Source organism: Saccopteryx bilineata, chromosome 7, assembly GCF_036850765.1.
Source record: "Saccopteryx bilineata isolate mSacBil1 chromosome 7, mSacBil1_pri_phased_curated, whole genome shotgun sequence".
Lineage (NCBI taxonomy): Eukaryota > Metazoa > Chordata > Mammalia > Chiroptera > Emballonuridae > Saccopteryx > Saccopteryx bilineata.
The window spans coordinates 99,369,463-99,392,884 of NC_089496.1; the positions used below are offsets into that span (position 1 = coordinate 99,369,463).

At 52.1% G+C, this 23,422-nt stretch overlaps 1 protein-coding gene across 5 annotated transcripts in view; it reads left to right on the forward strand.

The window, feature by feature from the left end:
• The window catches only part of VTI1A (vesicle transport through interaction with t-SNAREs 1A), a 394,338-nt gene that overhangs the window by 340,298 nt on the left and 30,618 nt on the right, over nucleotides 1-23,422 (forward strand). For 4 of the 5 annotated variants that reach the window (XM_066238520.1, XM_066238517.1, XM_066238521.1 and 1 more), the window contains one exon: nucleotides 14,294-15,441. The exons of the other annotated variant lie outside the window; for it this stretch is intronic. Coding sequence is in view for 2 of the 4 variants with exons in the window: in XM_066238517.1 (XP_066094614.1) it covers nucleotides 14,294-14,387 (94 nt within the window). In the remaining 2 variants the exon portion in view is untranslated. Of the gene's footprint in view, nucleotides 1-14,293; nucleotides 15,442-23,422 lie in introns of those variants that run through there. 5 annotated transcript variants of the gene reach the window in all.

The window sequence follows — 23,422 nt, forward strand, 5'->3', positions numbered from 1 at the left end:
GCGTTGCACCCAGCACAGCTGAGAGCGCATGTGCGAACCTGAACCACGCGGTACAGGGCGGATAATGGGCTCCGTGGCTCCAAGGGGGAGGCCAGTGTCTCCACGAGAGATGGACCCCCTGCTTAGGCTCACTGTTTCTCAGCTGCTTTTTCAATGAGTTTTCAGTAGGGGACTTTGAAGTTGTTAGTTTGCCAGCAGAGACCCAGAGTGGCACTGCCTTGTCATGTGTCTGGTAGCCAGTTAGCGGTTGGAATTTATTACCCACTTGTAAAAACTAATACTGGGTAGCTTGAGGCCAGGACTTCCAAAGAATGACATAGAAAAATGTGACTCCTTCTTTGTATTTTGGTGACTCCTTTGTATTTTGGCTCAGTTCCATCAAGATCTGTCCTAAATTAAGGTTGTGTTTCTTTCTTTTTTTCTTTTCTTTCTCTCTCTCTCTCTCTTTCCTTTTCTTTTTTTCTTTCTTTTTCTTTCTCTCTCTCTCTCTCTAATTTTTTTTTTTTTGCTGCTAAGTAAAGAATCTGAAAAAGTGTTCAAAGGCCACTCTGTCCTTGACAATTTATTGTCTTTATTTTCCTCTGGTCCACAGACATGGTCCTCAGCATCCATTCTCAAGGGTGCTTAGGTCACATATATTTACTCCCATTTTTGAGGTGGGGAAACTGATGCACATTTACTTGTTTGTTACAAGATCACTGAACAGATTGTGAGTAAAAGCCATCCTGCAAACCTCTTTGCCACGCCCCCTCCGACAGGAAGCACTCCTTCTCCCATCACTGGCCTCCTGGCTTATTCGGCATGGCACATAAGATGCACACCGTGCCCCTGGAGAATCACCAGCCAGGCGGTGAAGGTCAAGGGGGCTGCATGTGTGCAAATATGCGCACAGCCCTGACCTCTGCCTGCGCTCTTCAGCACCTCTGAGAGGAGCGAAAGGCATACGCAAGTTGCTCTGTGGTTCTGTTGACCTCCTCCCGGCCTTTGACCCTGTGGTTAGGAATCAGTTATGGGCTAAGTTGGATGCATTCACTGCGGACCCTGGTTACTGGTGCTCACACCAAGGCCGGACTGCAGACTTCTGCAGGGTCAGGAGGTCTGGGCTGATCCCCGACTCCGAGGGGATCTCCGAGGGAAAGCAGGGCAGAGAGGCGCTCACCCCCACCCCCTTCCTTCCCATCTGTTCCTTAATAACTAGTCAGAGGTCACAGACGGAAGACCCACAGACCCACTCGGCCCCACCAGTACACGTGTTTGGTTGGCCACCCAGTGTTTTGGAAAACTTTTACTTAATTGCCAATATTGAAAACTTGGGAGAATTCGCAGAAGATCACGATTTCTGGCTTCTCAACAAGTCAGAACATCCAGCCACACTAAGCCCACGTTTTGGGTCCCAGCAGCAATTGGGAGCAGCCCCCCCCCCCGATTTAGACAAAGATCCAGCACTCCCCATTTGCCTAGCCATCTCCTGATGCCCGCAGCCGTGGCACTGATCCCTCCCTCCTCCCCGAATGATTGAGGATTTCCTTCGTAGTTAGAAGAACGCACATGCCCAGGCCAGCCGGTGACGTGGCTTTCCCCGCACAGCCCGGGATCTTGCTATCTGATCGTCACCCCGCCCGAAGAACCATGAGTCAGCCGTAGTGCTTACCCTGGATGAGCCTACAGAGGAGGCCTGCTTGGCCTGGCATTCTCCTGCTGCAAAGACTGATGCCGCTCTGGGTATAAAATTAGCTTATGGGAGCAGTATCGTCAGTTTGTACCGGGATCTCCAACCAGGAGAGCGGGGCAGCCTAGGGCTCAGCACCCACAGAAAGCCCCTCCCCCTGGACAGGGGGGCCAAGTGAGGAGCCATGTCCTCATGGAAGCAGGAAGCATGAGGGCCTGTCCATAGGAGCACAGTGGAGGTGAAGCTGCTGGGCGGATGGCGGGAGCAAGATTCTGCCGCAAAGCAGCGCATGGACAAGAGAGGGCTTGGAGGAGCGGCCACCCGAGTCCTACACGTGGGGATGCGTGTGACCCAGAGCCCACTCGTGCTCGCCGCAGAACCAAGTCTGGGCAAGAGCAGGTCGTTCTGATGTTATGATCTAGAAGATGTGACCACGTCCCTCGAGAGTGGACAGAGATGTAGATTGTTGTGTAAACCTGTGCCACGGTGTTTTACTTCCCCTGACATTAGGGAAGGAAAAAGGTGTACATCCAGGACGGTGAGGAGACACGTACCTAATGTCAGATCTTGCGGGAAATAATCTTAAAGCCCATCACAAGAGTCGAGGCATCATGTCTGCCCCAGTGTGACTTCAACCAGCCGTGATCCAGAAGAGGCCCCCTGGCTGCCAAGGGGTGTCCCCAGGGAAGGACGGCCTCTGCCTTCCTGTGTACCTCAGTACCTGCGCAGCTGCTGAAAACGGGGCTTCCGGGACAGTGGCTCAGTCTGGCCCCCACAGGCCAAGCGGGTCAGGGCCAGCACCGGGCTGTGTCCTACAGGAATCAGGGAGGAGTCTGCAGGTTCTCCAGGCCGAGGCTCCTGCCACAGGGGCTGCCTGCCCGGGATGGGAGGCGGCCAAATAGGGAGCAGTTTCAGAGCTCGTTGTGGAGAGGTCAGTGAGTAATTACAGGAGTGGAGTGATAATTATTACACTGAGCAGTCACTATTGCCGAGCACTGGTGATCTAAGCACTTCAGGTTGAATGGACTCATTTCTTTATTAATGTAATTCATTGACCGAGTCACTACTATTATTAGCCCCATTTTTCTGATGTGGAAACCAAAGCATTGCTTCTTTGAAACTAGCAGATTCTTTGTAGAGGTATTTTTGTGTTTCTTTTGTAAATAGAGGACTAAAGGGGGATTGTTCACTTTTTATTTTGCCAAGAAAGAGAGTAATTTCCAAGGAGAGAGTCCGTTTCCAGTGTCCAACATTGAGAGAAAGCACTGCCATCTACTATCACATTCATAGCACAGAACAAAGAATATATTCATCTCAAAAGAGGCAGAAGGGCGTACTCTTAGAGAAGTAATGAAGTGACTTGCTTAAGGCTGCACGACTGATGTGCAAGAAGATCCTGCATTCGAATCCAGGCAGTCCGGCTCCAGAATGAAGGTGGCTGAACAGCCTCTGCCCAAAGGTAGTTCATAGCTTCCCTGGACGGTGAAGAGGAGGAGGGGCCCTCAGCCAGGGAGGAGCTGGGGGTGCCTGATTCAGGAGGGGAGGGCAGTAGGGCTGCTACATACTACAGGGACAGGACCCAGTGGGAATGGGACCCTCCCTCAGGACACCCAGCAGGAGGTAGAGGGGGATGGTGAGAAGCTCCTGAAACTAGAGGTTGAGGGGGAGAAGGGGAGGTCATCCTCGCCTGCACACCCGTGACAGCCTGCCCACGCTGAGACTTTTACCAGCGCCACATCTGGAGTGGATCTGGGCCACCAAGTCTGGGTCCTGATAAATCGGGATCGTTGTGAAGACTAAATGACATCACAGATGCAGTAAACATTCAAGACCAGGAGAAGACACCCGGCCTTTTTAAATACTGTCTAGAAGTTATATGTCACTGTCTATACCCCATCCGTATAAGACTTGGGAGAGATTCCTTTATTAGGTTTATAAATGTCTGAACTCTAAAAACAGAGACCTTCAGTCCTTTCCCAAGATCACACAGTGAGTCTGGCTGATTCTCCCACCTGGTTTTCTTGTCTGTCTAGCAGTCTGTTCCAGCAGATGGCTGAAATTCACCTTTGGCAGACCTGGGGTCTTCCTGTAGTATATCCCTTCACCTGTATGGTAGGTGATGTAGACATAACCCAGAACTGTGTGGTATCAGGTGACCGAGCAATGGACAGTCCCTGGGGAGCTGTCCCCAGAGGAGGACTGCCATTCTCTCTGTCCCCACGTCCAGTGAGGGATCAGGTGATCGTGCATTTACTCAGAAGAGGCTAAAAGGACAGCCAGCATACCTGTGACCGAGGACAGCTAATCAAATATGCTTCTGAATAACAATGAATATTATCTTAGTCATCTATAGTATGTCTGCACAAGGCACTAAGAGGAGTTGACTTTGGTTAATTAGCGTTACGTACTTTCAGCAAAACGGACTTGCGTACTCCATTGCTGTGTCTGTGGAGAAGACTAAACAAACAAGGATGTCAAAGATTCGACCTTCAAACAACCCAGAGGGGTCTGCAGTGGTCAGCAAACCGTGGCTCGCGAGCCACATGCAGCTCTTTGGCCCCTTGAGTGTGGCTCTTCCACACAATGGCACGTGCGGGCGCTACCTCGATAAAGAATGTACCTGCCTATATAGTAAGAGAACACAGCCCTTCCCGGTTAGATGAATGACCACCTGCGCTGTGTGACCCATGGGGTACAGATGAGACCGGGGCAGGGTTGGGGCTCCCAGTAATGTCTCTGTATAAAGGAGGAGGAGGATTGTAAATCCCAGTGAACGGGAGCTGCCAGTGGAGTGTTGCTGTGACTGTTGTCCCCGGTCACCGGCATCCCTGTTGTCATGGCTGCCGTCCCCGCGGGCCCCACGCTGGGGAGGCCAGGCAGGAAGCACCAGACAGTAGGGCTGGGCGGGATGTTCTAGCTCTGGGCTTCACCAGCCTTTCCATTTCTTGGATTGGACTTTTACTCTTTTTAAATAGAGGACTGTCCACTTTTTCATTTTGCCAAGAAAGGGTCATTTCGAAGGAGAGAAGTCCATTTCCAAAGTCCAGATAAGGATATTAGGGAAGATACCGTATTTCCCCATGAATAAGACACACCTTTTTCCTAAAAATGTGGTGTCTAAAAACTGCGTGCGTCTTATACAGTGGTTGTAGGTGGGGTTTTTTTTAACTTGCATTTCCCGCTTTTTCGCGCTTGTTTTTGCGCTCATTGTCAAAGACAGTGATGAGGAGTTGTATGAATTTTATGATGAATAAAACTTGAGTTCAATAACTTGATATAACACATTTTTTTTCAAGTTTTGGGCCCCGAAATTAAGGTACGTCTTGTACCTGGGAGCGTCTTATAGATGGGGAACTACAGTACCTGCCAACGAATTCCCCCGTCACCCCTAAACTGAAGGGCAGTGAGCAGTGGAACAGGAGAAAGGACGCAGAGAGAAGGAAAGGTCTCTGGTTCTCAGAAAAACGCAGCCTTCTCTGCTGCTGCTCCTTCCTCGCCCCAGCCTCCGCCCCAGCCTCAGCCTCAGCCTGGCGTCGGGGAACCGGGGCTCTCGCACCCACGTCGCCCCTCAGCACACATGGCGGTGGGCCTGGGCTGGGCTCAGCAGCAGGTGGGGGCACTGCTGGGCTTTGAGTTGTGCCCTTGATTTTGCTGACCGGTCCGTCGTAGCAGCAGACGTGTGTTGCATTTTGGTGCTGTGCGGTGGTCCCTTGCTGGCGGCTCAGGTGAGAATGGGTGTGACAGTGAAAACCCGGCTGTGCCCTACGGGGTTGACCTTGGGCGCCTCCCTTCACCTCGCAGGGCCTCTGGGCTCTCAACTCTGCCATGCACAATGCGGAGGAGGCCGTGAAGACCTTTGTTTCCACCCCCAGCAGTCTGCGAACCTGGGAGGGCTTCAGGGCACCTTGTGTGTTCGGAGCTTCATGATTTAATTCTCTTCAAGTTCTCTCCAAGCCCCTTTGATTGAAGCAAGCTGCCTCAATCCTATCTGAAAGCCTAGTCGCCGGCAAAACCACCCTCCAGGCCTCTGCCTCCGTCAGCCCATCCTGAAGGGTGACCATGGCCCTGGTGCCACCGTCAGCCCGTCCTGAAGGGTGACCGTGCCCCGGTGCCCGGGCCGGAACGCAACCACTCTCCAGGCCTTTGCCTCCGTCAGCCCATACTGAAGGGTGACCGTGCCCCGGTGCCCGGGCTGAGACGCGACCACCCTCCTGGCCTCTGCCACCATCAGCCCGTACTGAAGGGTGACCGTGCCCCGGTGCCCGGGCCGAAACGCGACCTCCCTCCAGGCCCTCTGCCACCATCAGCCCATACTGAAGGGTGGCCGTGCCCCGGTGCCCGGGCTGAGACGCGACCTCCCTCCAGGCCCTCTGCCACCATCAGCCCGTACTGAAGGGTGGCCGTGCCCCAGTGCCCAGGCCGAAACGCGATGTACATGTTCGGCAATGCAGAGTGCAACTTAACTAGCTCTCCCTGATCAAACCATCGACTGACCCGCGAGCTCCGACAGGTACTGCTGGCTGCCTTCCAGGCTCAGAAGGGCCCCCACGCCAGCTAGGGGACACCTGCCTGGGCTTTTGATGTGATGCCACCACCTCAGAGAGAGGCCCTGCTGGGGTGAGTGTCCCCATGAAGCCCAGACAGAGCCCTGCCTGTGGGACCGCAAAGCCTGGAGGGCACGGGGAGGCAGCCGCTTTCAGGACTCCGCCCACCCCAGGCCTCTGTCACCTCCCCCCCGCCTCTCACCCTTCCTGAAACGCCATCTCCTCTCACGGAATTGTTTGCCAACTGCACGCATGGCAAGGGCTTTGTGCATTCAAAGTGCTTTATAATCTTTAATGGGCTGACCGTCCTCTCCCTGGGGTGGGTGGTGAGCGGCTGGTTCCGCCCGGGAAGAAACTGAAACTCTAGTGTCATGGAGTGACTTGCTCCAGGTCACCCCAGGCAAATCCAGGACTGTGGGCACATGACAAATTGTCCTGGCCCTGGTGTTTAATCATGGTCTTTGTTGTTGGGCTTCTGTAATTGATTGCTCATTGTGACACCCATAAGCTCCCACAGGGCAGGGACTCCGGTTTCCTTTCTTCTTTGGAGGGCCTTGGCCAGACCGCCGTGCCTGTCTGTGCGCCGTCCGGGGACCCCCACATTCTCCAGGCGGGAGGGCCTGCCCGGGAGTGCTTTAGGTTCTCAGACCGGGAGAGTGGGCAAGCCGCAGACGACAGGCCCAGTCTAGCTTGCTGCCTGCCTGTTTCTGCACGGCCCACAGTAAAAATAGCTTTTACATTTTTAAATGGTTAGATAAAAAAATCAAAAGAAGAAGAGTTGTTGCCATGTAAAAATAATATGAAATTCAAATCCCAGTGTCTGTGAATAAAGTTTTATTAGAACGCGGGCACACTTGTTCATGGACATACTGTTCTCAGCTGCTGTTGCACGAGGGCAGAGTTGAGTAGTTGCAACGGGGACTGGAGGGTCCACAAAGCCTAAAGCGTTTACTGTTGGGGGTTGAATTGTGTTCTCTCCCAGGTCGCCCTCAAGAGGAGCCAGTCCTGCGACCACCTCCATCTCACGTCCGGACTCCAGAACGGGAGACAATAACTTTCTGTTGTTTAAGCCACCAGTGTGTGGAACTATGTGGTGGCCACCCTAGCAAACTAATATATTTCACTGCATGGGCCTTTCCAGAAAACACTTGCCGGCCCCTATTGAGCTAAGGAGAAATGTAGAAAGGGGATAAAGCCATTGCAGCATCACTCAGGACCTAACCGAGGTGTGCTGGGGCTTGGGTACCGGCTCCCACGGCCTCAGTTCCATGCTGGAGAGCGAGCTCATTTCGCCACCTGACACCTTTAATTCTCCTGTGCCCCATCCCTCACTCCCTCCCCCGCCCCCCATGACGAACTGCTCCTGAACTAGGTGGGTTAAAACTAGGTGGGTTAACGCACACTACTCAGGTGGAAATGACTTAGTAAGTTGGCACTCAGATAGCATCTGGTTCCCTTCCTGTTCTAAATGTCTTGTCCCGGAGGCAGGAGCCCTGTATCTTTGAGAGGAGTCCCCAGCCTCATCTCCTGTGGCTTTGGCCAGCTGCCTGCCCTGCTGGTGATTGGGAAGTTTCATTCTGAGACGAAGGAACCAACAGCTCCTGAGGACCGCAAGCCACAGCTGTCTGCAAAGCTCACACGGAACTGGGCTGGAACGGTCCTGCCCTTTGTACAGATCCCTGGGAACTGTGACATGCAGCAACGGGGAAGGTGGTGGAGAGGCAGACAACAGTCATCGTGAGGCCGAGACAAGACAGCCAGGTCCATATCCTGCTCTGGACCCTAGAACTCCATTATTTGCACCCTAGGGCCGCAGTAACAAAGTACCGTAAACTCACGGCGTGTTCTCTCCCAGCTATGAAGGCTTGAAGTGTAAAATCAAGGAGTCAGCCAGGCCACGCTCCCTCCAAGGGCTCCAGGGAAGAATCCTCCCTTCCCTTGCCTCTCCCAGCTTCTGGTGGCCCCAGGTGTTCCTGGGCTGTGGCAGCATCAGCTCCGATCTCTGCCCCTGACTCTGCCTGGCTGTCTTCTCTGTGTCTCTCAGTGTCCTCTTTTCTCACAAGGACTCCAGGCGTGTATCTAGGGCTTCCACACATCCAGGATGATTTTATCTCTAGATCCTTAACAAATTACATTGTCAAAGACCCTATTTTCACGTAAAGTCACGTTCTGAGCTTCCAGGGGGACATAAATTTGTAGGGAGACACTGTTCAGCTCAGTACAATGAGTATGGCTGAAGTGAGAGAAGCCCCGGCCACACTCCTGGACCAGGCCCAAGCGTGTGACTTACGTCCAGTGGAGCGAGGCTCAGAGGCTGTGCCTGGAACGCTGGGTCGCCTGGCTCCCAGAACTGGGACGTGTCAGTGTGACTCTCCGGGCATCGGGCGCACAGCAGGAGGAGCGAGGGGCTCAGATGAGGCCGTCAGGAGCCTCTCTTTTCCCCCAACCCTGGGCTTCAGGCAGATCCTCCTCCGGCATGAGGATAAGAACGGCCCCCAGTGGCCCGTGCTGCTGTTTTCTCCACGGTCGGTCCCAGTAAGAGAGACCTTTCTCTTTACTTCCCAGGGAAAGCCCTGGAAGGACTGTGTCTGGCTAGGGTGGCGTGCCAGTTCCTGAGCAGAGGCTGTGTGCGGGATACAGAGCTGTCCGTAGCAGGACTTGCCTGGGTCATCTGTCCACTGTGGTGCCACAGGGTGGGGCAAGCCTTCCCCGCATCCGTGGGATGGGGATGGGGATTCCTCCCAGAGATGCAGGCCTGGTAAGACCCTAGATGGGCATTCTCAGGTGGCATAATCACCACACAACTCTAGCTCAGAGGTTAAACACGTGCCCAGGCTTTGGAAAGGAGGCTTCATTCAAATCACAGTTCATGTTAGAGGCGATTACAATGAGCCCTTTTCTCTTACTCCTGTTCCTATGTCTTTCTGCGAACATTGAGTTGGATATTGACCCCGGAGAGCCTTTCCCTGGACCCTTGTTTTGGGGAAGCTTCCAGAGAGACACGGGTATAGGTTCCTTTGCAGAGTTTATCTCGTGCTCTCGTAGCCACTGATGGTCTTGCCCATCATTACTGTTCTGTCAGAACCCAAAGGTGGGCATCATTATTCAGGCCTGGTCAGCCAGACAGGAAAAGCAGGTCCAGGACGGGCACTGGACCTGCAGAGTGTCACGCTCTCTCCGACTAATGAATGCAGGCTTATGAAAGGGTTTGGACACTGCCGGCATCCGTAATGGGAGGGTGGTGAGCGCTCACTCCGAAAGCTGCACTTGTCTGTAAGCAGCCCCTGGAAATCAGGAAGAGCACTGAGTTCTCTGGCAGGGCATCCATGCAGGTAGAATCTCTCATTCATGCATTCAGCAAGTGTTTTTTAAATTTTCCCATTGATTTGATAGAGAGAGAGAGAAAGAGAGGTAGGGAGAGAGAGAAAGGGAGAGAAGCATCAAGTCGTTCCACTTAGTTCCATTTAGTTGTGCACTCATCGATTGCTTCTCATATGTGCGCTGATTGGGGATTGAACCCGTGACCTCAGCATGTCAGGACAATACTTCATCCACTGAGCCACCAAACCAGGACCAAGTTTTTGTTATTGGTGGTGGTTTTGTTTTTTTGGGTTTGGCTTGTTTTTGTTTGTTTTTTTTACAGAGACAGAGAGAGAGTTAGGGACAGACAGACAGGAACGGAGAGATGAGAAGCATCAATCATTAGTTTTTCATTGTGTATTGCGACATCTTAGTTGTTCATTGATTGCTTTCTTATATGTGCCTTGACCATGGGGCTGCAGCAGACCAAGTAACCCCTTGCTTGAGCCAGCAACCTTGGGTCCAAGTTGGTGAGCTTTGCTCAAACCAGATGAGCCTGCACTCGAGCCGGCAACCTCAGGGTCTCGAACCTGGGTCCTCTGCATCCCAGTCCAACGCTCTATCCACTGCGCCACCGCCTGGTCAGGCTTGGTGGTGGTTTTTAAGAATATCTATGCTAAGCCCTGTTTTAGGCACTAGGAACGCAAAAGACAAAGGAGATTCAGACCCTAGAAGGTGTGTGTTTTATTGGAAACAAAATCATAAAACTATATAATAAGTGCAGTGGTAAAAGAGGGGCACAGGGAAGTAAGTATAAGAACCAAAGAGGGGCATGGGAGGAAATTCTTCTTGGATGAGGTGAGGAAAGTAGATCAAAGACTTGGCTTTGGAATCAATGTGACAAACGACCCTCAAATCTCATTGGCTTAATACACGGCCCGGTGAGTCCTGGTGAGTCTCCAGGGCCAGGGCCCTCCCTCCATCTGATGACTCCGGGATTCAGACAGAAGGGCGAACCAGCATCCTGACACTGCACTCCTGGAGCCTACAGCCTCCTAACCCAGAACGGCAAGGGGCAGAGTCAGCCCGAGAGTCCAACACTGGAAGAGATGCCCAGCACTTCTGCTCATTGACTAAAACAAGCCACATGGCCACACCCACCGTTCAAGGGCCAGGTCAGGGCCGTCTGTGCCTAGAAGCAGGGAACTGGATATTGGTGAGTGCTGGTCACGCCTGCCACAGTGGAATTCCTGGGCTCCTCAAGCAGGAGCAGGAAACTGTGCCAGGTGCCAAGCCGGCTGCAGCCCATGAACCTGTCTTGTGCGATTCCGGCTGCCACACGCAGCAGCTTGTATCCAGAGGGGGAGGAGACTGGCAATGGGAAGATTAGCCCCTCCCTGCCTCCCCTTCACAGGATCCGTATTTTCAATAGTACTTTGTGAGTTCAGCCTCAAAGTAAATGGTTAATTCATCTTGTATCAACAGCACTGTGATTCATAATGTAAACTTGGAGAATCCTTGATGTTTCAGGCCCACATTCCTTTTAATTTGGCTCTGCATTCTTTTAAAGCCACAGTGTGTTCACTTAATAGAATGCAGCATGCAAATGCGCAAGTTTTTGCCTGGAGGCAATTTAGCCTGGCTGGTTCAATGGATGTCTTCTTTCAAGTGTATATTCTTTCTTAAATTATTTACTGGGTAAACACACTTTGCATTTTCAAAAGGGAGATTAAGACTGCTTGCTGCATACCTAGTTGAATATAAATCCCACCCACTGCCCCCGCCCCCCAAAGTTCCGAGGGAAGCTACTTTGGGCTTTCCCAAAGTTCCTTCTCTGGCTCGCTAGCTGGGAACCCCTCTTCCTGGCTGTTTTTCAGATTCTCCAAACTCTGCATTTGTTTCTGCTCTGCCTACATAGATACCTGCCAGCAGCCCCTGGCTCTGGCTGTACCCAGGCTTCCTCACAGATGGAGCCCTCTGATGCCAGCCTTTGTCCTCCATGCCCCCCAGGTTGGCTCAGTCCTGTGTACTCAAGGGCCCCAGCCACTCATTCTCCTGGTTTTTCGAGGGGCTGTATCTGCCCAGCACCTTTGAGGTCCAAAGCTGGGTTGATGGCCTGGCCTGGTCACTTCCTTCCCACTGTCTGCCCCGACTCTCTTTTGCCCTCTAAACCCTTCATTCTAAATATCTGCCAGTCTTTGGTCTGAAAGCAGATGCACTCTCCTGCCAGCATCCTCCACCGCCAACATGCTCCTCACTTCCATGAGGACCGCCCCTTCTCCTGGCTTCCCCGAGAAGACCCAGTAGGGCTCTGAGGATGCAACATGGTGTGAAGATCCATCCTGGGGGGTTGGCTTCAACGTTTCACTTCAGCCTTTTCTATGCAGACTCCCTGAGGTTTTTCTGAAAACTAAATGTGCACAGATAGATCTTCCTTCTCCCTTCAGTGGAAGGATGACAATCATGAGGCCGCGTGCTTTCATCCTCCTCCTTTGCACAGTTCTCTGTGTCAGAGACTGCCGTGCACTGGGGCTGCAGAGGGGACTGCGGACCACCAAGGAAGGAGTGGGCAGTTCAGCCTTTCTGATGGTCTGTGGCCCAGGGTGCCCGTCTGGGGATGGGGCGCTGGTTGAGTGAACTCAAGATAGGAGCTATTAGGAAAGATCGCAGGTGGAGTTCACTCCTCTTTGCCTTGAGATGGGGAAGCCGGGTTAGGAAGGCCAGAGAAGAGCTGGGAATTTAGGATTTCCGCACATTTGTTTTCCTAACCATGCCTCAGATTAAACAAGTAACACCCACAGTTAATCCTTTAGAAATGAGCGTCCTTGGTGCCTTGGGGCCCTCAACCTACAAATAAAATGGTTGTCAACTGAGAGACATGCTACCGGAGAGTACTGAAGGCAGAATTTTAAAGAGTTTTCATGCTTTTAATCTGATTCACTGCTGAGTTTGAATTTTGCTGATTTCCTTTGCAAGTCTGATGCGAGTGACTGTGGTATATAGAGATTGTGGCAGTGACTTGGGCAAACAGGATGTGTAGGGACTGTTCTGAAGACTTCTGCCCTTCTAGAGTAAAAGGGGGCAAAGAAAAAACCAATTTGGGTTTTAAATCAAGCTACCAACTAGCACCGATCAGTGTTCATAATTAGCCTCACTTCAGAAAACCATGAAGTCCTGTTCTTATTTATTTCGGGGGGCGGAGAATCTTCCTGTCTCCCGAGTAAATGTGGCCTGTTAAGTCTGAATTAGCTGTCATTGCAGAAGAATTAATGTCGGGGCGCAGCCTTTCTAGTGGGGACGGGGAGAAATAAACGAGACAGATCTTAGCTGAGCCATACATGATGAATGAGGACCCGGTGGATCATTCATCTCCTTCCAGGAAAGTGGACACAGGCACTAAAGCAGTTTTGCGGAAGACGTGTCAGCAAATGTGATCATTTTGTAACCTGTCAGGAGGAGAGAGAGCTAGTCCTTCCAGGGGCCAAAAGGGAGTAGGCCTGTCTGATGTGACAGTCTCCATCCATCCATTTAGGTTTGGGCAAGAAAGGGGGTGGACAAGGAGGAATCCGACTGAAACCACTAGGGTGTCGTCATCCTTCCAAGAGAGAAACTCATCCAGAAGCTAGAAAACGCTGCGAATGTCGTGACAGGAAAGTTTTCTTCCTGAAGTAGGAGGGGGCGGGGTCTCCGTTAACCTGAGCACCAGCGCGCTCCTCCTGTGGACGCCCAGTCCAGCGTCCTGTGCCTCGACTAAGACCGCAGACCTTGCTGTGCTTGCTATTAGGGGGGCAGGCAGATGGGGTTTGCTGTAGGGTCTTAGCTGGGTGGACCACCAGCCGGACCGCCAACCACTCTGTCTCTATTTTCGTGGCTGGTTCTGTGGGAGTGAGCGTGGGCGAGGCTGTTTGACCTCAGTTCCCTTTGAAAGTCTCAACAAAGCATTCATGATGTTCGACCTCTTTTCTCAGAATGAGGTAACAGATTATGAAACAAGTTCATCAGCCGCTCTCTGCGGGCACCTTGGAGCGGGTGTCTCCACTGCGAGCTTCCGGGAGTTCCCAGTTCCCCATCAGCACTTGATTGACAAAGCCAGAGCAGAGGGGGTTGCAGTCCCTGGAGGGGGGACCCACGTGCCAAAGCCCACAAGGCACTGAGGTGCTTTGTATTATTATTTCTCATTTCCATCTCTTTTTTTTTTCTTTTGCGCTATGGAGCAAATGTAACATTTCCTCTTGGCATCACGGAGCGTGAGCCCGTGACGGATGGCGGTCTCACAGCCTGAGCTGCAAGTCTGACACTTGCTTCTTAATCCTGCCCTTTTCTTCCTAAATCTCTCTTTTACTTCTCCCCAGGTATTTCTGTACAGGTAAGTACCTTACTGACATAGGTTTCCTTGGAGTCTTTTACTTTAACCAGAAACACTGCAAAAATCCAAGTCTCACATTTTAAATTAAAAAGAGAAGCTCTCATGGTGGGTGGAGGTGGGGGCTGGGCTCGACCATTTAAAGATGACTGTGTGGCTCTGCGAACCTCGAAAGCTGTTTGATTCGCAGGAAGCATCTCTCCGGGTGCGGTGTGACAATCATCATGGAGTCGTTTGTTTCTTCAGGGACCGTTTGTAGAACCAAAAAGCTGTATGACTACACACGCACACAGCACGAGGCTCCCCACCCCGACCTGGGAAGCCGTCGTTAGATTAGCCAGCTCGATCTTGGACGATCTTTGCCAGAACGTCCTCCGATCATCTGTGTGAACGTCTTTCTCCTTTGCTGTCTCCTAGAATCATCCAGAACCGCGTCCTGGTCGTCATCCTGGCCGTCGTCCTGGTCATCACCATCCTGACGGCAGTCACTTTTTCTGTCAGAAGACACTGATGTATCTGCTCTGCCCTGATAAACAGCAACAGCGGCTTGTTCTGAGTAATTAAGACAAAACGGTCACATGAATCATTCTTTTGCGCTGACAGGCCCTTGGTGACCCCTTCCTCTCTCTCACCACTGTTCAGCTGAAGTGCAAAGAGTGTAAAAATATTTTTTATTCCTGTTTGCATGTGGGTGGGTGTCCTTTTCTAGGTTGGTCTTCACCCAGATTTGTTTTTTTTTTAATAGAGGAAGGTGAATGTTTATTTGCCTTTTGGTAATTTCATCTACTGACCAAAATAGCCTTGGTGACATTCTCCCTTGCCCTGTGGACATGTCAGGGGTCATGGTTTGGGAGAGGGCATAATGAGTCTGTCACGGGGGCTTCTGATAGGCTGTGCTGTTTGTCAGACACCTCTTGTCACTGAATTGCCCTTCTGTGATGTCCAAGGATAAAAATGCAGAGAAAAGCAGGGGTCAGAGCCGGTGACCGGATTCAGCAAACCAGCCCCATTCCTACCCAAGCATAATGAATCCAGCCAACCTGCCTGAGTGCTTTCACTGCGAAGGTGGGCATTTCATGTCAGTTGTGCAGGAAATTGACTTAGCACTTTCTCTGTTTTTCTACACGTATATATTTTTTTTTTACACCCAAGAATATTTTTTTGCTGAGCCTGCCCAATATCCACTTTTCACAACTTTGATTACTGGCTACAAGAAATATTTCCATAGCTTCCCCAAACCCCACCCTCCCCAGGATATACTGGCAAAGTGAGCCCTGGAACCATATTTAATTGTGACCTCCTCTCCCCTGACCTGTGTAAGCATTCCTGTATCCCTTCGGTTTTAATATGTGCGCTGCCAAAAGCAGCCCTCATACATGCAAAAGGTCTGACAAGGTTCTCTGCACATCCATTCCGGTATGTAAAGAGAACATGAATATTTCAGGAAGAGCAAGAACATGACTCCGTCAGTGTGAAATTTCAAATGTGATTATAAGAGTCCTATAGGATGATCTGCTAGAAATAAACTTTATGGAAAGCGTGCGCTAACCTCCTTTACAAGAAAAGGGCTGCGGTGTGTTGCAAAAAAAGACAGCCTGGGTTTGTTTTGTTGGTTTGTTTTTGTCTTTTTTTACTAACAAATGTCAGCATAGCCTTCCTGAATTCAATATGAATTCAAACCTCTAACATGCTTTGTGATTTTCTTTGGTTTCTTCCTGTCCGAGGTAACGAGGACTTGCGTTCAAAATGAGTTCATTTATGATGACACTTCGAGTTGCCCAAGCTGAGGTCATTTTCCCCCTGGTCATGAAGCAAAATGTGTTTTTCTTTAAGACTTCATAGGCACTTACAGGGTCCATACTGTCTTTTGAATATAAATTGGAAGCTTTGAGTCTTTGAAAAACAAATCTGTTCCCTTCATAAAAAATGCTAACCACCTGTGCGCATGCATGAAGATCACCAAGGCGTAACACTTAATACGTTTCCCCCCAATTCGGAAGAGAACCATTATGGTTTAGGGAGCAAAGGCAGAATGGCAAAATTCGCTGGAGAAAGCGTATGTACTGAAGCGGGCCAGGCTCCGCATGGGCTCAGATAAATCATTTAGTGTTGTGTAAACAGAGCGGCATCGGCAGCGTCTGCTTCTCGGGGATGGGGTGAGACTTTGGCAGAGCCGAACAGGACGGCGAAGGCATGGGAAGGCTAAGCTGGTTTTCCTCTCGGCTTACAGGATCCATCTCAGCGAGAACCCTTTATTCTGATCATGGAATTCTGTACGTGTTAAACACATCGAAGGCACCATTAAAAAGCAAGGGGACACACAACCCGCTTCCTTCTGGTTCTGAAGCTCTGACGGTGGGGAAGTCGCATCGCAGCCTGTCTGGTGGCTTCCTCCGAGACCACTGGTCCTACTCAATGGGTGACCAGTGTCCAGCCCCCCTCACGTTTCCGGACTCTTCCCACGGCCGTGGCGCAAGCCAGGTTGACCTGGTCATCTAAACTCACCAGCTCCTACATATTTCACTGAAACCTTGTGTCCCTGTTGAAGCAGTGAAGTCAGAGGAATGCATTGCTCACATATCAAGTCTTTTCTTTGGGGGTTCTGTCTCTTTATCGGCTTTTGCCTGAGGTTGTGTCCCAGTTCAACCTTGAGGGTGGAAAGAATACGAACAGATAACCCTTGGCCTAACAGCCCCATCAAACCCACCTTGAGGGCGACCCCTCAAGCCCAGGGCAGGGCAGTGGGTGCCTTTTAGAGAGCTGGTCCAGAGGCCTCCCGAACTCCCTCCTGTCCCTCCTGGGTGCTGCAGGAGGGGCTTGAAGGAGCCCTACGAGAGACGGATGGTTCTGGCTCATTCGTTCAGCGCTCCGCTGCGCAAGGAAGAGAGCCGTGAATGGAAAGCAGGTCATCGATCTGTGAAAGGTTCTAGGCACATGCTGTGTAGACTTCAGTTGATGCATATTTCTAAAGTTGGGACTATTGTTTAAAATGCCGTAGGATGCAGGGTTGGGGGGCTGATGATGAAGACCTGGAAGAGGAGGAGGAAGCCCTCGCCATCTGAAATTCACTGCAGATGAATGTTTCCCCAACAGAATAAATAACGCAGATGCTGCCCCCCCCTGCCCTCCCTGCCCCCACCTCCAGAATCAAAAGCAGTTTAATTAAAGTCTCTTTAAGTTGTAAAGAGTTTTAAATGCCCCACGTTGAAGGCGAATGCCTGCGAATGCAGCAGGCTTGACGTCAGCTGCCAGGCTGGGCTGGGAGGCCATTTGCTATTCTGTTTAAGGCAGGCTGGATTGTCTTATTTTGGAACCAGCTTGGTGGGGGGTTTGCTTTGCTACTGCTTCTGAGCCCCGAGCTTCAAAGGCTGAAATTAATGGTGAACAAAATTGTGCGGCTCTGGCCGTCCCATGCGGGGCAGGCCCATTGAGGGTTATCATTAAGTAAAGAAATAAAGAGGGGGAAAAAAGCCTGCCTGTTCCAAAAACCTCATCAGATAATGACCTCAGTGATTGGGTTTCATTACCCAACAGCATCCAGAGATTACTCCATAGAAGAAGGGAGGGGGCGAGGAAAAGAAAGAAAGGAAAGCAACTGTCTTTCTCTCCCTCTCTTTCTCTCTCTCCTCTCTCTCCCTCTCTCTCCCTCTCTCTCTTTTGGCTCATCTTTTCTTTAAAACTGTCAGATCATTTCAGTATTTCAAATCCGAGGAAAACAGCCTGCCTGCTGCTGTATTTGAAGTTGTAATGGTGTCAAAAAGTCACGACTGACTGACAGCCATCAGTCCCAGAGGGGCTCATTAAATCATAAAAACTTGACAAGGAAATAATTGCGCATCGCCAGCAACTTGGCACCTGCTTAGACGTTTTTATTTTCTTTCATTATTAGTCCCCACCATTACGTTCATTAACAAATTGCATTAAGCCACTGTTAAGGGCTAATGATTTGTTTATCGCTTTTTTTTATTATTATTATTATTTAAACATTAGCTGTGTCATGTGGTACCCACAGCCCCTTGCCGTCATCTCACTGAATATTTCTCCTCTCCGAGCTCTGGGTGCTGTTGGAATATGAAATAGATTATTCATTACTCTCCTCTTTGCCACTGATTTGGTTTCATGTAGCGTCTTCCACAAAGAAAGATGAAAACTTGTCAAAAATAGGTTATATCTTATTCGAAGGGGCAACAATAGCAGCAGGTACAGGCACACTTTAATATTTAATTAAGGTTGATGTTAACCCCTTTAAATGACTTTAGCTGTAAGTTCCATTCACATGCAGAAGAGAAAAATAATTGTTCTTAATTTGCAACCTGTTCAGCCGGCACTCTTCGTGGGGTTAGCTGAAAATTTAGAGTAGAATTTTTAAATAATGAAATTTCTTGTCATAAATATTTATGGCCATTTGTCTACATAGTTGAGAATTAACTACAAGCAATGATTTCCTCATCGCTTTGGTTTGAACTGCTAGCCTGGTGGGTCATTTGGTGTTCGGGAGTGGAGACGGCTTTCTTGGGAGAAATGTGTGTCCGGAGCCAAGGACGGCTGGTTAGGGGTGACGGGCTGCTTTCAAAGGAACCACTGTGAGTCCCATGTCCCTGGTCCACTTGCCTCCCCCTTCAGCTGAGTGTGCGGTCGGAGGACTGTGGTCTGTGTGGAGAGGAAGCAGAGACTTCTCTGAAAGGACACTTGTGTGTCTGGTCGGCTGGCGCAGGGAGGGTGTGATGTGGAGATGGCTCAGGTGGCCCTGCGGAGTCAGTGAGCTCACTGAGAACGGTGCTTCCCCGATAGACAACGGGAGCAGCGCTTTGCTGGGACCTACCCTCCGTCTTTTTCCTTCTCTGTGACTTGCTGTTGGTGAACTGATCAGCTTCTGCGTGGGCTGCAAGCCGGAGGGGACAAATTCCATCCTCAACATCATCCCAAGTCAGGAGTCAGCGGCCTCTCCACGCGGAACTGCTGGCTGCACTGACTTCCGTCTGACTCAGTGGGTTCCCATCAACAGGGAAGCCACCCTCAGAGGCTGGCTCCGTGACCTGTCAGTGGGGCATTACAGCCGCTACCAGGGAACACACAGTGCCTTTCTCCCACATGCCCACCCCCTAGAGAAGGGACCCTGGACTGTTCCTCACTCTGCACCGCATCTCAGCGTCACCCCCCGAGGACAGACAGGCCTGCAGAGAAAGGCCCGGCCCACAGGCACAAGCTCGGTGAGGCCTGGCCTCCAACCTCCCCCATCACGGTGGGCACAGAAATGCAGGCACACCAGGGTCGAAAGAGGTGGGAGGGGGACTCAAGCTTCCATTTCAAAGCAGGCACACAACAGCCGACCACCTCTGGGCTGGCCTCCACACTCAGTCCTTTCCCGGATGGAAGGAGGAAGGGCTCTGTGGGGCGCCGTTCCCAGTTCGACACCCAGAGACACTGGCTGAAGGTGCTGTCCCGGGCCAGCTGCCTATCCTTAAACTTGACTTCACCCTGTGCTGTAACTCACTACCTTTAAACGAGACCCCAGCAAACGTTCTTGTCTCTGTAGTCTTACTCTTCTGTGTCCCATCAGGCTCCAACCAGTGGTAGCTGCCAGAGGCCACCACGTTATGCCACCAGTCAGGTGTCTCTTATGCCAGATGCTCACCTTTTCTAAGTGGCGCGTGTGGCTGTGCAGACAGCTCAGGAAAGGTCTTCAAACCACAGGTATTACACCCAAGCAGGGCGACGTTGCAAGGCAACCAAGAGCAACCAGGCCCAGGCAGAAGAATGTGTGTGATTGGAGGAGCCAAGGCCTGACACCAGACTGGGCTGGGGTCAGTGTCCCCTTCTGCTGTGCAGGGAGGAAGCCACAGGGGGTCCTAAGAGAGACTGTCCATCTATATTAGAATTCCAGGGCAGTCACAGGTGGATGTTTCAGAGCCCACTTACGACAGGCAAAAAAGGGCAAAGCCTGGGTGGTGGCGCAAAACCAAGATGGCGGGCAAACCAAGCTGGCAGGGCCCGTGGGCTGGGAGTGTGTGCGGAGTTCAGGAGCAGAGGGTACACAGGTCGAGGTCAGTGGGTTCCCCAGCATCAAGGGTCAGGAGGTGGTTAGTAGTAGGGCTCAAGGAGAGGGCGGGGAGCAGGCAAGGAGGCTCCGTGAACCCTCTTCAGGAGGGGCCCAAGGAAGGGAGAGGCAGGGAGAGCCTCTCTTTGACCAGCGCCCCAATCCCCCGCACCCCGTTGCCATGCCCCCCGGCCCAGCGCGCCAGCGGAAAGCACTTCCTGGTCCTGAATCACCTTGTTACTCGCGCTACATAAATAACGAGGGCGGCTCGGAGAGGGGCAGCGCGGAGGAGCAGAGCTCTGCGCGGGGCTCTGTGAACCACCGCCCCCCTTCCCTTCATCCCGAGGAGGCCCTTCGGCGTGAATAATAGCTCGGCAGCCCGCAGCCCGTATTGATCGGCTGCACACGCGCTCCGCGGAGGGCTGCCTGGACTTTTCCTGGGGGCAGGACGCTGCTCAGTGCAGCCCCCCCGCCCCCACCTCCCCCAGGTGTGCTCAGGAGGGGACGGTGTGTATGGGGGGGGGGGGAGCAAGGCCCTTCTGCCGCCCAGTGCCCTTTGTTGCCTCAACTTTTTTTGTTTTTAACTTATTTTACCAGGGAAAGTGCCTGAGTTGGAGAGAAATGTTTTTTTGCATGACGAGGGCCCACAGAGTTGAAAATAAATACATCCTTGGGCTCCAGCTTCTTTCCAGAAGCTTCTACCAAAGACCCAGGCCACAGGGACACCCTCAGTGACCCCGATGGAGCATACTGCATGCCAGCAGTGGGCTCAGCACTGGGGCCCACGATTTGGCGTGTCCTGTCCACTCTGCTTGGCCTACACCATCAGGGGGAAGAGGTTTGACCAAGTGGCGAGAATCTTCGCCCCTGGAGGGACTGGGACTGTGGCTCAGTTCAGTGGAGAAGTGGCAGCTGTGGGCTGGTGACTCACAGGGACCGAACCCTACTGCCTGAGGCCCTGACCACTCCATCCCCCTCCCTCCTTCACCTCCCTTGGGACACGGGACAGGGACAGGGGCGAGGCCTTAGCCCTCTCAGGGATGTGCAGCTGGTCAGCCAGGCTCCTGCAAAGTGAGCACCTGTGTGCTGGTAGAGACCAGACATCCCAGCTTTGAGAATTCACTCCTTCGGTTTCTGACCTCACTCCATGGGACGTGTGGATTCGTGTGTCCCCCCCCCCCCCCCCCCCCCCACAGCTCCAGACCCGTCAGCCCCTCGGCCCTCTGCGTGAGTTGTCAGACCCTCTTCTGAGGGCGGATTTCGGATTTGGGGGCGGAGAAACCTACCCCCTGAGTGATCTGTGGGACAAGGGGGTAGAAGGAAAGAAGGTCTTGGTTCTCCGGAACCAGCTCCCTGGAGGTTTCTCCTGGTTTCAGAAGATACCATGATGTATTTCTGGGGACACGGCTTTGCCCTAGAAACCCACACACACCCTGGCCAGGGCAGGTTCTGAGAACACGTGGGCTCCGCCAAGGGGAGGTCCTCCGGCCCATCCCAGAGCAGTGCCCCTGGTGAGAAGAAGGGGAGAGAGCAGGAAGGCCTGAGGTGCATTTTGAGCAGTTAACCTCGGGCCCAGCAGATGGCTTCCCCCAGTGCACTGCTCCAGCCTAGTCCCAACCCTGCTGAGGGTGGGATGCCAAGGCCACCCCATGCACACTTGGGCGTTTGGGGAAGAACCCCAAATAGATAGTTTGTGCCTTGAGCAGAACCTCCCCACACTGCCCTACCAGGGGTCTGGACACAGCAGGGACACTGGGTCCTTTCTCTTCTCAACTTCTATCTCTCCTTCATCCAAACCTACCCCTCCCGAGAACTTATAGAGCAAGGACAGCCAGATGGCTTCTATGAGCTCATTACCATCCCCAGGACTTCCAAATAATCAAGCCTTCCCTGTTTGCAGCAGGAGAGGTATAATCAGATTGATGCCTCTGGTCAGTAAATATTTATTGAGCATCTACTATGTTCTAGGCCCCAAAGACACATGGTGAAGAAGACAGATAAGGAGACAAGGTAGTGCCACAGCCCTGGGGTTGGAGGCCAGAAAGCCGCTTTCCCTCCCCGTATCCTGACCTGCTGTCTGACCCCAGGATGTGGAAACCACACTGTGATGCCCCCCGCTTCTGCTGCCTCCCACTGCTGCCTCACCATGGCTGCCCCATCGCCACAAGTTGGTTGGCAAAGCCCTCTCCAAATGACAGTGCTGTGTGGTCCTACATCCCAGCAGTTTCCATGGCCATATTGGCAAAATTGCCCCATTGGAGTCCAAGTAAAGTTGCTGCTTTCCTGCCTGTGGGTAAGTCCCATCAGCAGGAGCCCCTTATCCAGGACTGTCCCAGAACAGGCAGGGGACAGGCGTGGGGACCCTGTCTACTGGGACCCAGGGTTCCGGGACTGACTTGGAGGATTTTTTTTTCCCTGCTTATTAAATGATAAAGGGTTGACTTGGCAGGCAATTGGAAACCCAAAATATCATAAAAGGGAAAAAAAACTTGCCGCGTAGCTAAGGGGTTCATCATGGGAGTGTCGCTGGGCTCAGCAGCGAGGTAAATTGCTGAGTGAATAGAACAGGAGACGTGTTTCAAAGGCTTCTCTCTCCTTCTTCTCCTCTCTCCGGGCCCCATGCAGGAAGCGGAAATAGAAGCCGAGTCCAGACCTGGGCACACGGCTGGTTTGGGCACTCTCCCCCAGAGAGTGAGGAAACTTTGATGTCTGGTCACGTGGCCTTTGGGGACAGGAGAAGCAGGGCATCCCAGCAAAGCCATCCGCACGGTCCAGGCCTGCAGACGGGCCTCCCTGAGCCCTTTTGTGAGGAAAGATGAAAGCCGTGGAGCCAGAGAGAGCAGGGTTTTCAAATGACAAGACGTAGGAGCTCTGTGCAGCCACCTCGGTGGCAGTTTGGATGGCAAAAGCCAACCAGGCAGATGAGTTCAGATGCACAGAACCCTCAAGCTATATGGGCTTTAGGGACCACTTAGGCCCACCTGCTTGCTTTCAGATGGGGAAACGGGCTCAGGGAAGGCAGATGTGCTCGAGATCACCCAGCAAACCTGTTGGCAGGGCCAGGAGTGGACTCCAGGTCCTCCGCCTCTAGGGAGCCCTCTCTCCTCTGCACAACTTCAAACAGCACCACATTCTGGAAGCCAAGGCCCAGCCACTGGCCTCTGGCCTTCTTGCAAGTAAGTATTGGCCTTCAGGTCAGTGGGGCTACTATTCCCCTCTTACAGTTTTTAAACCAAAGTGTAACAGAAAAACTCAGTTCCGTCCCTGTTGGCTGTGATCCTCTTTTCCCCTGAATGTCAGATCTGTACTCCTACGAGGAATTGGCAAGGGACACCCTGGGTCTGTCCTTGACTGAGCTACTGTCCCCAGGTAAAAGCCTTTCTGTCCTCTAGTTCCTGCAGTCTGCTTACCTACCACCATCGCGAGCCAACACCCTCTACCAAAGACTCTGTGAGAAACAACTCAGCAATAATCAGAGCCCCACCCTGACACTGAGCCCGCGGGCACTT